General features: G+C 40.7%; 2 protein-coding genes across 4 annotated transcripts in view; both read right to left on the bottom strand.

Annotated features, from left to right (window-relative positions):
• The window catches only part of BTBD10 (BTB domain containing 10), a 77373-nt gene extending 72140 nt beyond the window's left edge, over positions 1 to 5233 (bottom strand). For 2 of the 3 annotated variants that reach the window (XM_077866432.1, XM_077866434.1), the window contains exon 1: positions 5065 to 5233. The gene's annotated coding sequence lies outside the window, so the exon portion shown is untranslated. Of the gene's footprint in view, positions 1 to 5034 lie in introns of all 3 variants that reach the window. The other variant, XM_077866433.1, reaches the window with a different exon arrangement.
• A 13937-nt stretch (positions 5234 to 19170) lies between these two features.
• PTH (parathyroid hormone) lies at positions 19171 to 22240 on the bottom strand. Its single transcript, XM_077866404.1, has 3 exons — positions 22081 to 22240; positions 19885 to 19975; positions 19171 to 19766 (listed from the first exon to the last, which is right to left on the bottom strand). The coding sequence occupies exons 2-3, from the start codon at positions 19968 to 19970 to the stop codon at positions 19505 to 19507; spliced, it is 348 nt and encodes a 115-aa protein (XP_077722530.1). The 5' UTR covers positions 19971 to 19975; positions 22081 to 22240; the 3' UTR covers positions 19171 to 19504.

The raw sequence follows: 22240 nt of genomic DNA, 5'->3' as shown, positions 1-22240 counted from the left end.
AGGTTTTTAATAAGTAAATAAATAAATCCAGATCTAAATGATCCCAAATAAGGTATTACAAGCAGAAATATTTGCAATTTATTTATTTTTTTTTAATTTTTCTATTTATTATTTATGATAGTCACACACAGAGAGAGAGAGAGGCAGAGACACAGGCAGAGGGAGAAGCAGGCTCCATGCACTGGGAGCCCGACGTGGGATTCGATCCCGGGTCTCCAGGATTGCGCCCTGGGCCAAAGGCAGGCGCCAAACCGCTGCGCCACCCAGGGATCCCAAATATTTGCAATTTAAAATGACCCCAGAAGTGTTATTCATACCTTCTAATCAATTACTTCAATCAATGATTCAGTATGAGACTCTCATCCCCAACCAAATACCAAACCTTAATTTCAATTTGTGACCAAAAATGTTAATAGATAACTCATTTCACTATAAAGATAAAAATAAGTACCAGGCACCAGATATTCTACATTTCAAACAGAAAAATAGAAACTAGCAATTAAGGACAAAGAAAGATGCTTTCACTGGCAAAGATATCTTTTAGCATCTTACTCATCTTTAGCAATCTACTGTGACATAAGATCACATACTCCACCTAAAATCTTTCTTCTTCTATGTTCGAGTTTGTACTATTTCAAGTACTCAACTCACTGTATTGCCATCACCCACAACTAACATTTACAAACCTCTTAATCCTCTCCCAGTGAGGATCTCTGAATTCTGATTGCCTTCCATCTCTGTGCTCTAGATTGCTACCTGCTTAGCAAGGAATTGTGTTTCAAGGATGCCAAAGTAAACCAGAGCAAGCCAGAGTAGAAATGCAACATTAGCTACTCTAATAAACATTCTATCCAAAAGGAGAAAAAAATTCTTAAATAATTCTTCCTTTATTAATCTATAACTACCTCTTCCTCCCTCACTGTGGGTTCATCACCAACAAAGAAGCAAAATACAGGAGTCAGACAAATAAAGATAAAAATACAGCTAAAACCAGTGGCCAAAAAAAAAGCTTCCTATTACTTCAAACGTAAATTAAACTTACTCAGGAGCACCTGGGTGGCTCAGTAGGTTTAGCGTCTGCCTTTGGCTCAGGCCATGATCTCCAGGTCCTCGGATGGAGCCTCAAGTTGGGCTTCCTACTCAGTGGGGAGTCTGCTTCTCTGTCTCTCTCCCTCTGCCCCTCCCCACTGCTCATTCTCTATCAAATAAATAAAATCTTTAAAAAACAAATAAACTTACTTAGATTTGTAAATATTCCTTTTCCTTTCCCTCATAGGCCCAGCTTGCTCAGATAAATCCACCATACAAACAGAGAATGTATATCCTAAGAACTGGGAGTTCCAAAAACAGAACCAAGAGGCCCTGAGCAAAAACACTCAATCTCTTCTCTTAGATTCACCTAATGCTTTCTTTGGAAGGCATTTCAGAGGGTAAAAAAAGGGGGAAAGCTACTTCCAAGAACTACTTTACAAATCATGATAGAAACATGGGGAGGGAAAAATGATGTTTGCCCCTTCAATAAACATAATCTCCACAAGTATACAACAGATTCTTCAGAATGTTTTACACTCTTAACAGCAACACCTCACAAACATAATACAGATCTCCTGTTTCACTCCCCATACTAGAGAGAGAAGGGATTGGATGAAGAGAGATTATACTAGTTTGACCTGAGGAGACTAGGTTAAAAGGAAGAAAATCAAACTACCAAAGAGGTCCTCTTGAAAAACCAGTATTCTCTGTAGTCTTTGTAAGAGTTACAGTAAATTTAGCTGTAAAAAACAGAGCTCTTTGTAAAATTAGACAACAGATGAAAAGGTACTTGACAATTTTATCTTCCTTTTCAAAGCTCTCTCCCTCACCTAGTCTCCTCTCTCACCCTTACCCCCTTCAAAGACCTCCATCTTGCCTTCAATATGCCTAAGGTCTCTTTCTTGATCTGACCTCTAAACTTCCGTTCCCCTCAGTCCAACTAAATATGAATCAGATTATGTGATTAAAGTATTTCCCACTAATGGGTAAATGTGCTTTAATCCATGGGGTTTAATTCTACAAATATCACTAAGCTCTACCATGTGTAATGCACTGTTTAGTCAGTTACTATTCTTACAAGAAAAAGTAGCTAATGCGAATCAATTTTTTAACGTACAATGTAAAGAAGAGGAACTTGAGTGCCTGCTTCACATCATACTCTCCCCATCCCATTTCTTACTACCCCTATATACCTTCCCCTCACCCCATCTGCCAGGAACAGAACTCAAGAAACTAATATTACTTCCAGTAAAAGTCAATGAGAACGAAATGTGGGATGGCAGAGCAACCAATAAACATTCAGAACTATAGATGAGTTACAGAGGGTTCCTGAATTTCACTTACTAATTACAAGTAAAATAAGGGCCCTCAGTAAATCAACTCCCATACAAGATACCTATAAATCAACTTTACACAGAACCTTAGTTCTTCTGCGGTTGTTTCCATAATTAAAACATTTTTTTAAAGTACCAATTCCATTTGTACTTCAAGGCTATTAAATTTAACTATTAAATTTTTCTACTATTTTCAATTAGACTTGACATTATTCTCAATTCCTCCTATGTTTGAAATTTCAAACTAATTGGCATATTTGCTTTAAATCTTTTTTTTTTCCAGTTGTAAAATTTATTCATTTTGACCTATAACAGGGGTCCAAAACTGGAAAACAAGATACAACTGACAGGTTTGGGTTTGGTTGGGCCACATTAAGTTATTTTTAAGCAGCTGTCAATATTTTTAACAAGCAAGAGACTTCAAGCAAAAATCAAATTTCCTGTGTTCTATTAAGAAAGCTGAAAACTCTGGGACACCTGGGTGGCCCTGCGGTTGAGCGTCTGACTTCAGCTCAGGTCATGATCCCCAGGTCCTGGGAAGGAGTCTCGCATCGGGCTCCCCACAGGGAGCCTGCTTCTCCCTCTGCCTGTGTTTCTGCCTCTCTGTCTGGGTCTCTCATGAGTAAATAAATAAATAAAATCTTAAAAAAAGAAAAAAGAAAGAAAAGAATAAAGCTGAAAACTGGACCCACATTCATGTACAGCACTCATCAGCTGGACCTGATAACTGATGGCCGTCTAAGATGAAGCATAAACTCTCTAGTGCAGTTCACTCATTTTCATCTGCCTGGTACTTGAAGGCATGCGAGTTTGCTATTCATAACCTATTTCTATAAAAGGTGCATATTTTCCAGCTCACTCTCACACTTCACCAAGTCACGTAAACGTAAAAAAAAAACCACAAAGCAGATCTTGCTGGTTTGCAACTTGACAGTCAATAAGAAAAAAATTTTTCACAAGGCATAGAAGAGTAAGAAAGAAAAAAAATTCAGACTGATAGAAGGGTGGCATAAAGGTAAAAAGCCTATCTGAAACCTTTTCTGGAAGGTAAAAAAAAAAAGGGGGGGGGGAAGGAACTCAAAACATTGCTGAGACACTGAAAGCCTTCCTGATTGAGCACTGTTACCACCCTCCATGCTTCAGATTCTCCCTTTACTTTCTCCTTATATATATGGAACAATAGTAGACAGGTCATAAACTCTGAGAAATGCCACGGAAATTTATAAAACACATTTACAGGGCAGCCGGGGTGGCTCAGCAGTTGAGCGCCTGCCTGCAGCCCAGGGTGTGATCCTGGAGCCCCGGGATCGAGTCCCATGTCGGGCTCCCTGCATGGAGCCTGCTTCTCCCTCCGCCGGTGTCTCTGCTTCTTTCTCTCTCTTTCTCTCATGAATAAATAAATAAATAAAATCTTTAAAAAAAAATAAATAACCACTTAAAAAACACACACACATTTACACCTTCAAAAATCATTCTCATGCACTTTTTAACCCTTACCCACCATCAAATCCTTTCCCAAGTATCTTCCACCGCTTTCCGCTTTTACATTCAAACAACTGCATACTCATTTTCAAGGCTTGGACCTCAGTCCTGGATGGCCTCCCCCAGCACAGAAACTTTTTTTTTTTTTTTTGGTGGGGGCGGGGGGGGGGCTTATAGTTGCATTCATTCCTCATTAGACCTCTTCTCCCAATCTCTACAGTCTATTTCATTCGAAATGTATCCTTAACCTCGTCTCTAAAAACTCCTGGGTCAAATGTGTGTGTTGAGTGGGGGGGGGGGGGGGGGGGGGGTGGAGGGGGTAGGGGTGGGGGATGCCTAATGGTCCAAATAAAAGTCAATGTGCTGGGCTGTTTGAGATGAAATAAAAAGCACGAAGACTCTTAAAGATGAAGACATTTTCAAATAACCTGCACGTGCTAAGGGCACAAAGAGACAAGCGAGGCTCCAGCTACACAGCAAGCGCGGACTAGTGAGTCTTCACCACCGACTCTGAATTCTGACAAGTACTGTGCGAAGTCTGTGAGACCAGGGATGGGTCCCCCTGCCCCCACGCTAACAAGTCACCAAATGACGTCTGGTCTCCCTGCACCCCGGGGAGGGGGGAAAGAAAAAGAAAAAGAGGTGTTAGGGACCTTGCACCTGAAGGAGAAAATAAAAAGCAGGCAGCTTTCCCGGCGGTGTTGGGAAAACAAAGCTCCGCGGTACGCGACGCTGTGACAGCCTGAAGCCGCACGCGGCACCTGAGGGGAGCTCGCTCGCTCCCCGGCCCCCGAGGCGCACTACCTGCCGCTCCATCTCCCGCTGCGAGGCGCCCCCTCGGGACGCCGCTGCGTGGGCCCCGCCGTGACAGCAGAGGGGGCGGGGCACGGGGCCGCCGGGCTCGGGGAAGGAGGGATGAGGACGGCACCGCCTTCACCCCGGGAAAGGCCGCGGGACGCCCGGCCCAGGCGCGGCGCCGCGGAGCCCCAGTCCCGTCCTCGCCCCTCCACGCGCCCGGCGGCGGCCGGAGCCCGGAGCCCGGAGCCGCCCCCCCGGGGCTCGTCGCAGGGGCTCGTCGCCGGGGCCGGGACCGGGACCGGGACGCCCCGACCGCCGCCACAGCCGCCCTCCGCCCCCTTCCTCCGCCGCCCAGCCAAGCCCAGCCTCCGGCGCCGCCCCCACCGACTTCCCCAGCTGAGTCCAGTCACCCTCGAACCTGAGGTCCCTCCTGAGTGTCCACGAGGCCCGAGGCGAAGGCGGCGGCCGGGACACCCCCGCTCCCCTCTCGACCGGACCCCTCGGGAGGCGCGTGTGGGGCGGCCGCTCCGGCGGCGGCGGCCAGCAGAGCCGCCCGGGCAGGTTACAGGCCGGCTCCGAAGCCTCTTCTCGCGAGAGCCCGGAGGCCGAGGAGGCGAGGCCCGCCGAGCTCTCGCGAGAATGGCGGGGCTCCACGCCCGGGAGTGGGCGGGGCGCCGAGGGCGTGGGCGTGGGCGTGGGCGTCGTGCGGGCGGCGGGGGGCGCGGCGGGGCGCGGCGGGCCGGGGTCGCCGAGGGTCCGCCCGGGGCGGAACGCGATGCTCGAGCCTCGGGGCCGCGAGCCGACCTGCCCGCAAACCTTTGAATCCCACGCGTTTCCTTCCCCTTCCTGCCACCGTTAGGAAAAAACGGACCGCGTCCGCAGCCCGGGGCGAGGGCAAGAGCGCGGGACCCCCGGGCGCTCCGGAGGACGCTTCCCCGCGCCGGGCAGGCTCCGAGGTCGGCTCCGCGGGCCCGCGCAGGGCGGTCGTCCCGAGGCGCGCCGGCCGCGGCGGTTTGGTTTTAAATGCCGGCTTGGCGGGAACCGGGGTGGCGGCGGGAGCTCCCGCAGCTGCGCTTCGGCCCGCGTCGGCAGGAGCCCGGGTCGCGCGGTGCGCCGTGGGCGGAAGGTCGCCCGGCCACAGGTGGTCCGACCTCCCTGGGCCTGCCGGGTGTCAGCCGCCGCACGAGCCCCCGGGGGGGGGGGGGGCGGTCCGGGCGCGGCGAGCCCCCGCGGTGGAGGTTAGAGACCCGCCCGCCCCGGGAACCCACAGGGCAGGGAGCCGAGCCGCGGGAGCCCCGCCGCAGCTCTGCCCGCCGCGTGGAGGCTCGGTCCCAGCCGGACCTCGGGCACGCGGAGGAGCCGTGGGAGGGGGTGTTGCAAGCGCAGGAAGCGAAAAGAGGACCTGGTTTGGGTAATTCGGTATGAAAACAGATCTCGCGGAAAGAACTTGGTTGAAACACTTGCAATCAGGGATCCGTCCCTGGGTGGCTCAGCGGTTGAGCGGCCGCCTTCGGGCCCGGGGCGTGACCCTGGAGACCCGGGATCGAGTCCCGCGTCGGGCTCCCTGCGTGGAGCCTGCTTCTCCCTCTGCCTGTCTCTCTCTCTCTCTCTCCCTCTCTCTCTCTCTCTGTGTCTCATAAATAAATAAAATCTTAAAAAGAAAAACTTGCAATCATTGTTTCAGAAGAGGAAGAAAAAAAAAAAACTCCCAGTCTCCCACGTGTTCGATAACCTAAGTGTTTTCCAAACCCATGTTTATGCTAAGGAGAGGAGTCTTGTTGCACAACACAGGATAGTGACTATCCTCTTCCTCATCTAAGGACACTCACGTATCACACACGTAAGGGAGACAGGTTTTTGTCCCAGTATGCCAAAGTATTATTGCCAACCCTTTGCCAAGTTGGAAATTCCCAATAATCTTTGAGGATTTCTAAAAGGAGGGATCTAACAGAACTTTTGTAATACGAGGACTCTGAGGGAGAAGCTTCAGAAGAGCCCCCAGGCAACAAAAAACAACAAAAAGTCACCAATCTTGATTTAGTATCAAAATTTTCTTGTGCAAGCTAAGGTCAAGGGAGGTAATTCTGTAGTCCAAGTTAGGTTTAGAGAGGTCTGTCACACAGGAATCGTTTCCCTATATCAAAACAAGCTATAATTTCCTACCAAAGGTTCTGGTGGTCTGTAGAGTTTCCACCAATCTCACTTTAGATACATTGTTTTCATAGTTATTATATATACTTATGTCTGCAGTAGTTTCATTTGGCTCACCCTATCCTCCCTACAAAGAAGCCCAACACTTACTAGGAAAATAAAAAGTAGTTGTAACCTTGCTATGGGCCAGTTGGGTGCTCTGCTTATCAAAATTCACAAGTTCTAGTCCAAGTTCCAGAAAATCTCCAGGAAACATTGCAAGAATTAGGCCAGCAAAGATTTTAGATGAAATATGGAAACTTTGTTCCATAATGGAATCAAAACATTTTACCCTGCTTTGAGAGGCCTCTAGTTCATTTCATTGTTATTGGAGGAAGGAAAGAAGGAAGGTAAGAGGGGAAGAAGCCAGGAAGTCTAAAAATCTAATAAAGCAATCACCACCATTTGCTTTTAAAAAGTTAGCCTATCAAATATTAATTTGGGGAGCACTGGTAGCATCTATATGTCTAGAAGGTAATGCCAGCTGCCTGTACAATCATTTGTAAATGTTAGCTGACTGAATGAGGTAAGGTTCAGACCCCAATGAAAATCTTCTACAATTTCAATCCCAATAGGTACCAAAAAGATTACAAATAAAGAGAAATTTTATATAGAGGCAATGAACAAATACGTTCCTTTGGTTGTATTATTATTGCACCCTGTAACTTGCTAAGAGAGTTTCACAGCAGAGAATAAGATAGACTTCTAGTTGAATACTTGCTCAACAAATTAATGATAAGTCACAGACCCAGAATCCCTATTTAACTTTAAAGCCTGGGATTTCTTTGTGACTATAAGGTTTGAGCACTGTCATCTAATGGCTTGGGAGAGGAAAATCACATTAACACAAAGAATTCTATCCTTATGCATCAAACATATTTATAGATTAAGACACTGTGTAAGAATACTAGGGGAGATATGGGCATTACTAATATGGAAGTTCTACTGATTTAAATGAGATGTGTAAGTAACAAAGGGAAATCAAGCCAGGTCATAAGGAGATAGAGATAATGTGTTGTGCGAAGTCAGAGATAGGAAAGATTACTTCTAACTGAAGAGATGAAAGTGCAGGAAAGGGGGAAGATAGATAGATGTTTGATCTGGGTCCTTGTGGGATAGATAGAATCCATGCACGAAGAGATAGTAGTAAAGGATGTTCTTTTTTTTTTTTTAAGTAAACTCATTGCCCAAGGGGCTCAAACTCATAACCCAGAGATTACGCACAAGTTCTACTGACTGAGCCAGCCAGGTGCCCCAGGAAAGGACAACCTTATGGAGAGATCAACAAAGGCATATAAATGGCTCAGCTGTGTATCTTGTAGGGGCAACAATGAGCCATTCAAAAGAATGAATAGGAAGTTTGTTTTTTGTTTGTTTTTTAACACCAAGAAAAAGATTTAAAATACAGAAACAAGGGTTATAATGCATAATATTCACTAGCAAAAAGATAACACCATACTGTAAGTACTTACAAAGTTACAAACCATTTGCCTCAACATTTTCTGTATTTTAAGCTCATACATGAAGATGATCAGAGTTGCCATTTTAGGAAGAGGGGAGGAAAAAAAATGTGTACTTATCAGCTAAGTGTGCTCCGTTTATGCATATGCAAGGCTGGGTGACTGGAAATGCCATTGGAGGATGTAAGAAAAGTATAATGGAATTGGAACACAAGGGCCTGAGATGTTAGGTTAAAGTAGGGGTCTGCAAAGTTTTTTGTAACTTGTTAGCTTGCAATAGGGTAAAATCTCAAAACTTTCACAGCTTTTGACAAATCCTGTTAGGCTTTTTTTAGTACAGATTGACATGGTGATCAAAAAAATTACATAGAAATGCAAAAGTCGGGCAGCCCGGGTGGCTCAGCAGTTGAGTGCCGCCTTCAGCCCAGAGCATGATCCTGGAGACCCGGGATTGAGTCCCACGTCAGGCTCCCTGCATGGAGCCTTCTTCTCTCTCTCTCTGTATCTCATGAATAAATAAATAAAATCTTTAAGAAAAAGAAAAGAAATGCAAAAGTCTTATAATATGAATTAAGAGAGCACAGGTATGGTCACTCCAATAAATAAATAAATAAATAAATAAATAAATAAATAAATAAAGCCTTTAAAAAGAAATCCTAGACATGATACCAAAAGATGCCATTTAAAAAAATTGACAAATTTAATTATTAAATTTAAAATGATAAATTTAGTCAGTAAAATTTAAAACTTCTTGAGCTTCAAAAGACAGCATTAAAAGAATGAAAAGATAAACCACAGATTGAAAGGCAATGTTTGAAATCATATAAAGGACTTGTGTCCATAATAATAAAGAACTCTTAACAACTCAGTAAGACAATCCAATTAAAAAATAGCAAAAGACTTACATAGACATTTTAATGAAGACGTACAAATGGCTAATACACACAGGAAAAGGTGCTCAGTGTCTTTAGTCATTAAGTAAATGTAAATTAAAACCACAGTGGTTTAAGATACCACCACATGCCTACTAGAATGGCTATTAATAAAACATCAGACAATGACAAATGTAGACAAAGATCGGGATAAACTTGAACCTTCCTACATTGCCAATGTAAACATAAAATATTACAACCATTTTGGATAACAGTAGTTTTTTAAAGTTAAATATAAACTTAACTATACTAATCAGCAACTCCACTCCTAAGAATCTACCTAAGAGAAATGAAAAATCTGTCCGCAAAAAACATGTGTGTTGTTCATAGCAGCATTATCCATAGTAGCCAAAAACTAAAAATAATCAATTGATGAATAGATAAATGTGATATATTCATACAATGGAGTACTCTTCAGCAATAAAATAGAATGACATACTGATACATACTACAACATAGATAAATCTCAAAAACAGGATGCCAAGTGAAAAGAAGTCAGACGCAAGAGACTACATATTGCATACTTTCATTTAGATGAAATGTCTAGAAAAGGTAAATGTATAAAGATAGGAGAGCTGATCCATGATTGTAAGGGCTGGAGTGGGAACAAAGGACCAACTGCAAATGGCTCAAGGAAATATACTGAAGTGATGGTAACCTTCTAAAATGGGATGGGTAGGGATGCCTGGGTGGCCCAGCGGTTGAGTGCCCTGGGCTCAGGGCGTGATCCCAGAGTTCGGGGGATCGAGTTCCACATCAGGATCCCTGCGAGGAGCCTGCTTCTCCCTCTCCCTTTTTTATTTTATTTTATTTTATTTTATTTTATTTTATTTTATTTTATTTATTAATGATATCAACTTCTCCCTCTCCCTATGTCTCTGGCTTCTCTCTGTGTCTCTCATGAATAAATAAATAAAATCCTTAAAAAAAATGGGATGGGTAGATAGTTGTACAATTCTATAAATACTAAATATCACTGCATACAATAGATAAACGTTACGTACAATATACCTCAATAAAGATGTAAAAAGGAAAAAGGCCATTAATGCTATGGGATTGGATACCTCAGTTAATTCTTTGGATCTCATATTTTTGGTAATCACCCTGTCTTAGTTTGCCTTCTAAAAAGACTTCTGGGGATCCCTGGGTGGCACAGCGGTTTGGTGCCTGCCTTTGGCCCAGGGCGCGATCCTGGAGACTCGGGATCGAATCCCACGTCGGGCTCCCGGTGCATGAAGCCTGCTTCTCCCTCTGCCTGTGCCTGTGCCTGTGCCTGTGCCTCTCTCTCTCTCTCTCTCTCTCTCTCTCTCTCTGACTATCATAAATAAATAAAAATTAAAAAAGTAAAATAAAAAGACTTCTGAAACTCATATGATTTAGTGGCAAAAAATATATAATCGAATTTAAAAATGGGCAAAGGACTTGAACAGACATTTCTCAAAAGGAAACCTACCTGGGGCACCCGGGTGGTGCAGTCAGTTAAGCATCTGACTGTTGGTTTGGCTCAGGTCGTGATCTCAGGGTTGTGAGATTGAGCCCCAAATTAAGCTCCAAGCTCACAAGGTCGCTTGAGATTCTCTCTCCTTCCCCCTCTGCCCCTCCCCCTAACTAACACATGCTTTCTCTCTCTCAAATAAAGAAACAAATCTTTTAAAAAAGAGAGAGAGAGAGACCTACCTTAGTATATATGGCTTACAGGTATGTGAAAAGGTGCTCAACATCATTAATCCACAGGGGAGTGAATGAAAATCAAAATCATAATGAGATGTCACCTCATACCTGTTAGAATAACTGTTATCAAAAAGGCAAAAGGTAACAAGTGTTGGTGAGGGTGTGGAGAAAAGGGAACCCTGGTACACTGTTGATGAGAATGGAAATTGTTACAACCAATATGGAAAATAGTACAAAGATTCCTCAAAAAATTAAAATAGAACTACCATACGATTGAGCAATCTGCACTTCTAGGTATCTATTCAAAACAAATGAAGTCAGGATCTTGAAGAGATATATGCACTCCATGTTTAGTGAAGCATTTTCACAACAGCCAAGATATGGAAACAACCTAAATATCCATCAACAGATAAATAGATAAAGAAAATATTACATATGCACATACATATACACCCAATAGAATATTATATAGCCTTTTAAAAGAAGGAAATCCTGCCATTGTGACAACATGGATATAGCTATATGTTTATATATTCATGTCTATATCTATAGATCTATCCATACCTATATATCTATCTATAGATATCTATAGGAGGAGAAGACATACAGATATATCCATATAAGGATATATGGGATAAGATATAGATAGATATATAGACATATAAATGTATCCATACAAGGGATTCCATAGGTATGGAATTGTGTCAGAGATGTCTAGCTTGCCACCAAAAACCTGTGCTTTCCTAGTATACAGTTATTACTGAAAAGTACCTACCTAGTCAGAAACTACATTTTCCAACTGCCTTGTTCCACTCCATTTTACAATATTAGGTGTAGTTATGTAACTATGTTATAGTCAATGGAATGTGAAGAGATAATGTCATGTTTCCAGGCCGGCTGGTAAAAATGTTCCACATGACACTCCTACCTTTTTTACTTCCAACTAACTGGAGACAACCCCATATTAACCATGGTAGAAATTGAGGCCCTAGCCACTCTGTTGACCTGTTAACCTGTCTAATGATATTCCCATGTTATATGAATAAGAAATAAACTTCTATTCAATTTAGGTGGTTATACATTTGGGATCTATTTGTTACAGCAATTTGCTCACCATAACTAATCCTGAAATGACTTACGTTTAAATGACATGCTGACTAGCAAAAACCTAGAACCGTGGAACAGGGGCTTAGCCATAGTAGATGGTAAGAAAATAGATATCATAGGTTGGAAAGAGAGAATCCATATTATGCAACAGCATGCTTTTGAAAAAATATTAGAGTATGTATCTAATCAAAGGATCTTTCTGTAAAGAAAAGTAAGGAAATAATGATGAATGTATAAGTAAGGAGGTGAAGATCAAAGGGGATGTGATTAGGAAGAGTTTATAAGGAATTTCCAGGGTATTAGCAATATTCTGTTTTATAATCTAAGTAATGTATAATAAGTATTTTTTTCTTAAAAATCTACATGTGTGTTTTACATATGATTCTAAATGTACAATAACTTTTGCTATTTTAAAAAGTAAAAACATCAATATCAAGATTTTTTTCCCTAGGCATGCAAAAATATTTATATCATTAAAGGGCTAAGATTACATATTTTGGGGACACAGTATTTTATAAAATTTAAAACCCTTTTGTAATTTCAGAAGAACTCTTAGAAAAGTAGATAAAGAAGGGAATGCCATCAGTTTGTTAAAGACCATTCTCTTGTTGAGAAATTACAGACACTCCCACTAAGGTCAAATATAACATGGGGGGCAGTGCCTGAGTGCTTCAGTTGGTTAAGTTTCTGACTTTTGTTTCTGGCTCTGGTCATGATGTCACACACGGATAGAGCCTCATGTCAGGCTCTGCGCTCAGCTGGGAGTCGGCTTCTCTCCTTTCCCCTCTACTCTTCCCCTTGAGTGTGCTCTCTCTCTCTAAAATAAATAAATAAATCTTAAAAAAAAAAGAATACAATAAGGACGTCTAATATAATTATTCATTAACATGGTATTAGAGGGACTGGATTAATACAGTAAGAAATGAAAAAGAAAAAAGATGAGTAATTAGATGAAGAAGAGAAATAAAAGTGTTATTTATTACTTGAAATTATATGATCATCTGCATAGAATCAAATATAATCAAGAGACAAACCATTAGAATTAATCAGACAGTTCAGGAGAGTTGTTGGATATAAGATAAAATTATAAAAATGAATAATATTCCTCTAAACCAAAAATAATCAACTAGAAAATGTATTGAAAACATAGACCTTTCAAACTTTTTTTTAAAAGATTTTATTTATTTATTCATGAGAGACACAGACAGAGAGGCAGAGACACCAGCAGAGGGAGAAGCAGACTCCCCATGGGGAGCCTGATGTGGGACTCAACCCCAGGACCCTGGGATCACGACCTGAGCCAAAAGCAGATGCTCAACCACTGAGCCACCTAGGTGTCCCAACAGAGATATCGTTCATGATAGCTATAAAACTATATAGTACTTAGCAATTAACAAAGGATGTAAAAGATTTTATCAGAGAAAATGTCTAGACTCTATTTAAGTCATAAAAAGAGGCGCAGCAGTTTAGCACTGCCTGCAGCCCGGGGTTTGATCCTGGGGACCCTGGATCGAGTCCCACGTCAGGCTCCCTGCATGGAGCCTGCTTCTTCCTCTGCCTGTGCCTGTGCCTGTGCCTCTCTCTCTCTCTCTCTCTCTCTGTCTCTATGAATAAATAAATAAAATATTTTTTTAAAAAAAGAGATTAGACTAGATGAAGAACTTTACTATATTGAAGATAGGATGATATAATAGAGATAAGTATTCTTCCTAAAATTAATGTATAATTTTAGTATGATCCCAAAGTTGGAGCTGTTTTGCTTTGTTTTGTTTTTAGAAAAGAACTCAACAAGCTTGCGAAATTTGTATAGCAGAATATGGGTCTTTTTTTTTTTTTTAAGATTTTACGTATTTACTCGTGAGAGATACAGAGAGAGAGGCAGAGACTCAGGCAGAGGGAGAAGCAGGCTCCCCACCAGAAGCCCAATGTGGGACTCGATCCCAGATCCTGAGATCATGCCCTGAGCCGAAGGCAGATGCTCACCTACTGAGCCATCGAGGTGTCCCAGACTATGGGTCTTTAAAGAAGGATGACTGTGTGTGTGTGTATCTTATATTGCAAGAACAAACAACCCATCAATAGAATAGGATAAACAGAGCCCAAAAATAAACCTATGTTGATGACATCAGCAAGATGGGTGGAATAGAAAGTCGTCAGGCCTCATCCTTTCACAGAAACACTGATTTAACCATAATATACAGAGCAAAATATCTTTATGAGAAGTCTAGAATCCAGTTTAGAAGTTCTAATACCCCAGAGAAGCACAAAACCAAGAACGTCCAGGTTGAAATGGGGCCATGATAAACTCAGAAAAGAATCAACATGTCCCATCAACATGTCCCATGTTCCAAGATGCCTATTTGACATTCTACAAACAGCACTTCCACTTCACCTGCTTCAGGCATTAGGAAAAGGAGAATCAGGACAACCTCTTCACTTGTCCCCAGTATCTTGACATCTCTTGGATCCAGAGAATCCAGACTAACATGGACCTGGGGAAAATGGTGGCTGAAATCAAAGTAGGATGCCTATGATAAACACATGGTGCTGAATGCTGAGTTTCTCTGTGACTATGATTATGGATCTAGCCACAGCCAATGACTTCCTCACATTCTCTTAATGATCTGTGGAACATGGAAGGTGTATAGATCCAGGTGAGATCACCAGAGAGTGCCAAAACATTCATCTCTGCTGTTTGTGTCTTGAGGTCCTCCTGCTTCACCTCTGGCTGCCACTACTGGGAGGTAGAAGTTGGAGACACTGGAATGGACTGTGGGTGTTTACAGGGAATCTGTATATCATGAAAGACCTTTCCTGGTATCCTCAGGTCTGGGGTTCTGGGTTGTGAGCCTCGAGCAAGGACATGAAGTCACTGCCAGCACAGAAACTGAGACCAGCCTCCACATGAACCCAAACTGTGGGGATTTTCCTGAACTGTAACCTGAAAGCCATTTCATCTTTCAATGCCACTTAGAGTTTCCATGTATGCACCTTCATAAATATATCGACTTTAGAACCTCTTCATCCACCTTTTCTGCCCTGGGATCCTAAGAAACTGTGAGAACGTACAACCCATGAAGATCCGTGCCAAGGAAGCTACAGATGTTGTAATCTGGCCATAATCCTCCCAAGGAGGCATGACCTCTGTCCAAAAAGAAGAGGATATAGAATGAAACTGATAGATCATACACTCCTGAGCTCTTGATAGTACCAAGAGTTTATATGGTTGAGAAAACTATCCAATTTGTTTTACTAAAAAGGAAGCTTTAGGATAAAAATTGCAAAAATAAATAATTGGTTTTAAAACCTGACTATTCTAAATATTGGGCTTTGCTTGGGATGAAGCTGAGCTAGATCCAACAGGCCCACAGTTTAAGGGCAGGCTGTTTCTTCCTCCAGCATGTCCTGGGGCCACCTCTATGAACTGCTGCTTCAAAATGGAACCAAGAACTTGTTTCTGTAGAGTTCTGGAGAGCCTGGGTTGGATACTAACAGGCTCAAATCCTGAAGACTTGGGAAGGAAAGTTTCCTGTGCATGGGTCATATGGGGAGGAGAATGATAGGGCTAGGGACACTCAGAGGGACACAACACCCAAGTTGTTAAGGTTTTGAGAGAAAGTCAGGGAAGAGGGACTTGTGGGCCACCATCTGAGACTGACCTTCAGGGACTGAAAGTTGATTCAAAGAGCACAGTAAAGCAATTTTTCACTCCTTAAAGGTAATAAACAAACAAACAAACAAACCTATATTTACACGGGAACTTAAGATATGATTTTTAAAATTATCTATAGGGACGCCTGGGTGGCTCAGTCTGTTGAGCACCTATCTTCAGCTCAGGTTATAATCCCAGGCCTGGGATTTAGTCCTACATCACGCTTCCTGCTCCACGGGGAGCCAGCCTACTTCTCCTTTTCCATCTGCTGCTGCCCCTGCTTGTGCTCTGTCAAATAAATAAATAAATAAATAAATAAATAAATAAATAAATAAATAAATAAATAATCAATGTACAAAGCTATGGGGTAATTTAAAAACTGTTTAATAGATGATATTTGGAACACTATCTTTCTTTCTTTCTTTCTTTCTTTCTTTCTTTCTTTCTTTCTTTCTTTATTAAAGATTTTATTTATTTATTCATGAGAGACACAGAGAGAGAGAGAGAGACAGAGACAGAAGCAAGCTTCCTGTAGGGATCCTGATGCAGGACTGGATCCTAGGACCCAGGATCATGACCCAAGCCAAAGGTGGATGCTCAACCACTGAGCCACCCAGGTGCCCCACTATCTATATTTAAAAATAATAAAGTTCCAACATAACATTTTGTCACATGCAAAATTAGACTCCAGAACAATAAACACTTAAAAGTGAAAGGTAAAACTCTAAAGCAGATGTAAGAGATAACTTGTGACCTGAGATTGGAGAAAGACGTCTTCAATAAGACTCCAAAACACAAACAGGAAGGTGAAAAATTGATGTATTTGTGGCCATTAAATTAAGCATAGAGTTAGTAAATACATGATAATATTTGTGATATTTATTTATTTATTTATTTTAAAAGATTTTATTTACTTATTTATGAGAGACATAGAGAGGCAGAGACACAGGCAGAGGGAGAAGCAGGCTCCCTCAGGGGAGCCTGATGTGGGACTCGATCCCAGGACCCCAGGATCACAGTCTGAGCCAAAGGCAAATGCCCAACCACTGAGCCACCCAGGTGTGACATTTAAAACCAACATGGAATTTGTATTAGAATGTGCAAAGAACTCAAAATTGAGAGGACCAGAAAACCAATTAAAAATTGGCAAAGGAAAAAAAATTGGCAAAGGATATACAAAAATATTCACAGACAGGGAAGCCTAAGTGGCCAACATGTAGAAAGAAGTTCAATCTCACTAGTAATCAGAAATAGGCAAATTAAAGCAATAAGTTACTACTTACCATCGATGTGACAAAACCTTATAAAAGCATATTCTTCCAATTGTAGGTGGAAACAGAAATGCCTCATTCTTCTGATGGGAATAAATACTGTACATGTGATTCACAAGAGTCTTGAGAAGCTTGTTTGTATTTCAGGATTCTACCCCTGGGTAAATATCCCCAGGAAATTCTCACACAGTTCCATCAGGGGACATATTCAAGAATACTCATTGAGGGGGTGCCTGGGGGGTTCAGTTGGTTAAGCAACTGACTTTTGATCTCAGCTCAGGTCTTAATCCCAAGGCTGTGAGTTTGAGCCCCACATCAGGCTCCATGCTAGGTGTGGAGCCTACCTAAAAAAAAAAAAAAAAAGAAAAAGAATACTGATTGAGGCTTGACACTACCAAGGAACTGGAGGCACCTTCTAGTGCTTATTCTTGTATTACATAGTAGTCTGGAAAGCTAAAAACTACATTCCCAAGACACTTCTGCAGCTAAAGTTCTACAAGAGATTTAGATTCAGCCAATCATATGCACTCTATGAGATTGGGCAGGCCTAAGTAAGGTGATTCTGCTACTTCTTCCTTTGTGCTGGCAAGTACTGTTGTGGAGGGGTTTGATTTTATTGTGCTCGTGTTAGCAGATTCCAGCAACAAGGAACACTAGATGTCAAAAAGCAAAGTGCTTGCCATCTGTTTTGCTGGATTGCTCTTAGCAGGTACAGTTTGTTTCTGGAACAGCAGTAGGAAGCAGCTGCCTCCTGATCAGGGCAGTCTCAGGATAGTATCAGTCAGCTGCTGATATTAGAAGAGAACAACTCTCTTGGTGACTGAATTTTTCCTCCAGGTTTAACAGAATCTGTTTTCATCAGCATTCTCAATGATTTTGTAATGAATCCCCTTCTATTTAAACTAACTGAGGTAGGTTCTGTTCTCTGCATTTAAACCAAAGCCTGATTGATTCCACCAGGATGCCCGACATTTGTTAATAGTCCTCTACATTTTGCAAAATTTACTTGCTATTTCAGTCCCCTCTCAATTACTCCCTACATCAAGAAGATCTGTTACCTTCTCTGGGTATCATTGTGTTTTGCATTTCACATGTGATATTATAAGTACTTGCTTCCATCTCTGTCTTCCTCGTTAGAACATGGACACTTTGAGGCCAGGATGGGATCTTAATCCTCAGTGACACGAGGCATATTTTAGTTTTTTAAAAACACTTTTTAAACTATATTTATTTTTATTAGTAATCTGTACACCCAATGTAGTGCTTAAACTCATAACCCCGAGATCAAGAGTCACGTGCTCTACTGACTGAGCCAGCCAGGGGCCCATACAAGGCACATTTTATTTTATTTTATTTTATTTATTTTTTTTTTTTAAAGAATTTCTTTTTCTTTAAAGATTTTATTTATTTATTCATGAGAGATACAGAGAGAGAAAGAGAGAGAGAGACAGAGACAGAGACACAGGCTGAGGGAGAAGCAGGCTCCATGCAGGGAGCCTGACATGAGACTCGATCCCTGGTCTCCAGGATCACGCCCTGTATTGAAGGCGGCATTAAACCACTGAGCCACCTGGGCTGCCCAGAAGGCACATTTTAATTGCACATGTAGATACTGTATTGGAAAGCACACAATATAGAACATTCCTGTCATCATAGAAGGTTCTATTGGATGGCATTGACCTAAATAGAACAGGGCTCTGTATGTAACACTTCTCGAGTATTGTGTACTTTTAATTCATGGTGCTTATCAAAAATAATAATTAATGTCTATCTATCCTACTAAATCATAGGCCCCATCAAGATGGAACTGTGTCCGTTTTGCTTACCAGTGTATGTCTAGTGTCTAATACACTAGTACATGAAAATAATGGACACCAATTTGATATTTGTCAAATGATGAATGAATGAATGAAATTATATTCTAATAAATACAAAAATTCTGTTCTTTGCAATTTCGGATCCAGACTAGTATATAGACAAATGCTTTTTCAAGTTTCAGACCTTTTTCTGCCTTTCCTTGCTGAGCATTTCCTTTCATTCCCTGAAATGAAGAGAAAAATAATATCCAGCTAGTGAGGATTTGAGGACCTGGTACTTTGGAAATATTTAAAGAATGATATTCCAAAATATGGTAATGTGAGACACATGATTAAAAAAAAATCTTACATTATTCTTCCTACTCAAGATCAATTTAACCATTTTGGTATTACTCATAATCCCAGAAAGCATTCTTATAACAAGTGAGGAATACTTGACTTCATTTATTTAAAATTATGATCATTAAATTTTTATTTTGCATCATAAGATGGGAGAGAGGTTAAAAAGTGCAATTTTATTCTTTTATAAATTATGCAAAAACATACTTTAAAAAGAATAAACAATAGAAATAGAACAATTAAAAGAGCTCTTAAATGAATTAAACTAGAATCAAAATAATCAATTAAAATTTCAGCTATCATGGCTAACAATGGATTACATGTAAATTTTGGCATTTATTAATCTTAAGAGCTTGAAAATGTTAGCAGCTTGTAATGTTGTTGCCCTATGCTGTCTACAGCAGTGCTCTGATGTATCATCACTGGGATTTAGCTTTAGTTAATACATCCACATCAGCTTTGTCGGCTTCTCCAAGACTTTTTTGATAGCTCTCAACTAGGACATTGTCTTCCTTTTTTAGGGGCCTCTGGGAACTACCATCTCTGTGAGCTATTGGAGCTCCAAGGGCAACAAAGTTGTGTACATCCTGGAGCTTCTTCCGTAGCCATTCCACCCTCTCCATGGAGCTCAGATGTTTGCCCAGGTTATGCATAAACTGTATTTCACTCACAGATCTCTTCCTGGAGGGAATAGAAACAGGGAGGACCACTCCATTAACTCTCTTCTTCCCAATCATAAAGCCAACCTTAAAATCCAATTCCCATGCCCTCACCATGCAGAACAGGGTACCATACTTACTTAACAGGTTTCCCATCTGATTTTGCAAGAAAACAAATTGCAAACACGACAATCATTACTTTAACCATGTCTTTTGCAGACATCATCTTCACTGAAAGGAAAAACAAAATGAAAATATTTAAAGATATTTTTAATACGCTAAACTGTACAGTTAAATTTATAGTAGTTACCATTACAACCACACAACTACACAGAGTGTTACAACAACTAATTGAATTGGTTTTCACAAAAGACTTGTAAAATCAGCCTTTTGGGACACCTGGGTGGCTCAGCAGTTGAGTGTCTGCCTTTGGCTCAGGGTGTGATCCTGGAGTCCCAGGATCGAGTCCCACATTGGGCCCTCTCCCTCTGCCTGTGTCTCTGCCTTTCTTTGTGTCTCTCATGAAGGAATAAATAAGAGCTTTTAAAAAAAATCAACCTCTTTTATTTAGTATATTATATATCTGTAATATATTATATATTAATAATATACACTAGTGTATATATTACTGTGTATATATATTAACATATGCACATAATTTGCCTTAGAAATTAGTTTTACTTTCTTAAGCAACATTTTGAGTTTTTTTTTTTTTTAAAGATTTTGTTTATATATATCAGAGAGAGAAAGAGAGGCAGAGACACAGGCAGAGGGAGAAGCAAGCTCCATGCTGGGAGCCTGAAGTGGGACTCGATCCCGGGACTCCAGGATCACGCCCTGGGCCAAAGGCAGGTGCCAAACCGCTGAGCCACCCAAGGATCCCCAACTTTTTGAATTTTGTACAAATTTTAATATATGAATTTTAAGCCACATGAGTAATGAAGAGGCTTACTTTTTAGAATTTCCTTCCACATTTTATGTTGGTTCTGATTAAGTGCTTATAATTTGCTTGAAAATGGTTAATTCTCTTAACCAGGTAAATTACTAATGCTGTTTATTTACTTAGCAAATTTCTTTTTTCACAAGTCAACTTCATTTCAGGCCCTGCAATAATATCCATAAATACCAACTTAATAGGCTCTAATATACAGATTTTTAATGAATTAATGCACATTTCTCCTATCATTAAAAAGAATGTGTCGAAGTATTTTAAAATCACCTAATTAATTGCTTGTTTACAGATTTAGAGCCTTGGCTCCATATAGAATGCTTGTTTATCTTATTGGCTTATTTTATTAACAGTCTTGTTTGAGTATAATTGTTAGCACTTTTCTCTTTTGCTCATAATGCTTTCATCTCAGAATAGAATAGTCTTACCTTAATCTGCATTTCAGTAATTGCAAAGCCTATTATTACAGTAGTGCTTTTTCTTAATGCTTCACGTTCTCCATTTTAACACACAGAATGGCTGTGTACTCATATTTTAAAGGGAAGCAGCACCACTTAGAAGTCACATAAGAAACATTATAATCTACTACATTTTTTTCCCACTCTGCAATATAAAGCTACTGATGAAGAAACAGATGAAGATGCTTCGATGTTGGTTTATGTCAGGAAGAGGCACTGTAGCTGGAGGAGAGAAGCGTTGGTATTTAGTCCTAGCTTTGTCAGAGTCACCCAGTGACTTAAGACATCTCTCCTTGGCTTCCTTGTTCTTAGTAGAGAGAAGAGCTTCTTATAAGAATGCCATGAAAAAGCAAAAAAGCAGTTGTAAAACACCCTTAAAATCCATGTAGTTTTCAGAATAGCAAATTTGGAAAGGCTTTATGTAAAGGGAATAAACATTCAGCAGTAAAACTGAATTTCACCAACTATAATATATAGATTTGAGTTTTATATGAGTCATAAAACAGTCTGGATAAGGATATTCTGCAGGAAAAATGAATTTTAACACAACTTAATAAATTTGTACTGGTTATTTAAATTAGAATTACTCATTCATCACTAAGCTGTTTTTTTTTAAATTTCAGTAAGAGACCATTAGAGCTTATCATGCACAATTTTAATTATTTTTTTGTGTAATTTCAGATGAATCTAGAAAAAGCAAGGCATTTCGAAAGACTTGAATCACCAAAACTAATGATTTAAGGGCAGTGGAGCAGCATAAATTCCTTTTGTATTGTGGCATTTTATATTAAACAGCATTCAAACTCTCCCTTAATAATTTACCTTGAACAAACAGCATGATACTTGTAGAAAATAGTACACATTATATAATTATTCAATTATGAAAAAATCTCAAATGCAATTTAAAAGAGAAACTAAAGATTACTCACCACACAATGTCTTGTGACAAGATCTTTCAGGTGTATCGGCAGCTGATGCTTTTTCGAAGTTGAGTAAACTTGTGAAAGCTGATGAATTTGACTGTAGACTCTCAAGTGTGACTTTTATATATAGGTCTTCCACTTACCAAGAGAAGCTTTTCTATTGTCA

This window comes from Canis aureus, chromosome 23 (assembly GCF_053574225.1).
Source record: "Canis aureus isolate CA01 chromosome 23, VMU_Caureus_v.1.0, whole genome shotgun sequence".
NCBI classification, from domain to species: domain Eukaryota; kingdom Metazoa; phylum Chordata; class Mammalia; order Carnivora; family Canidae; genus Canis; species Canis aureus.
The sequence above is the reverse complement of the archived record's forward strand: the minus strand, read 5'-3'. Positions and strand labels throughout refer to the sequence as shown.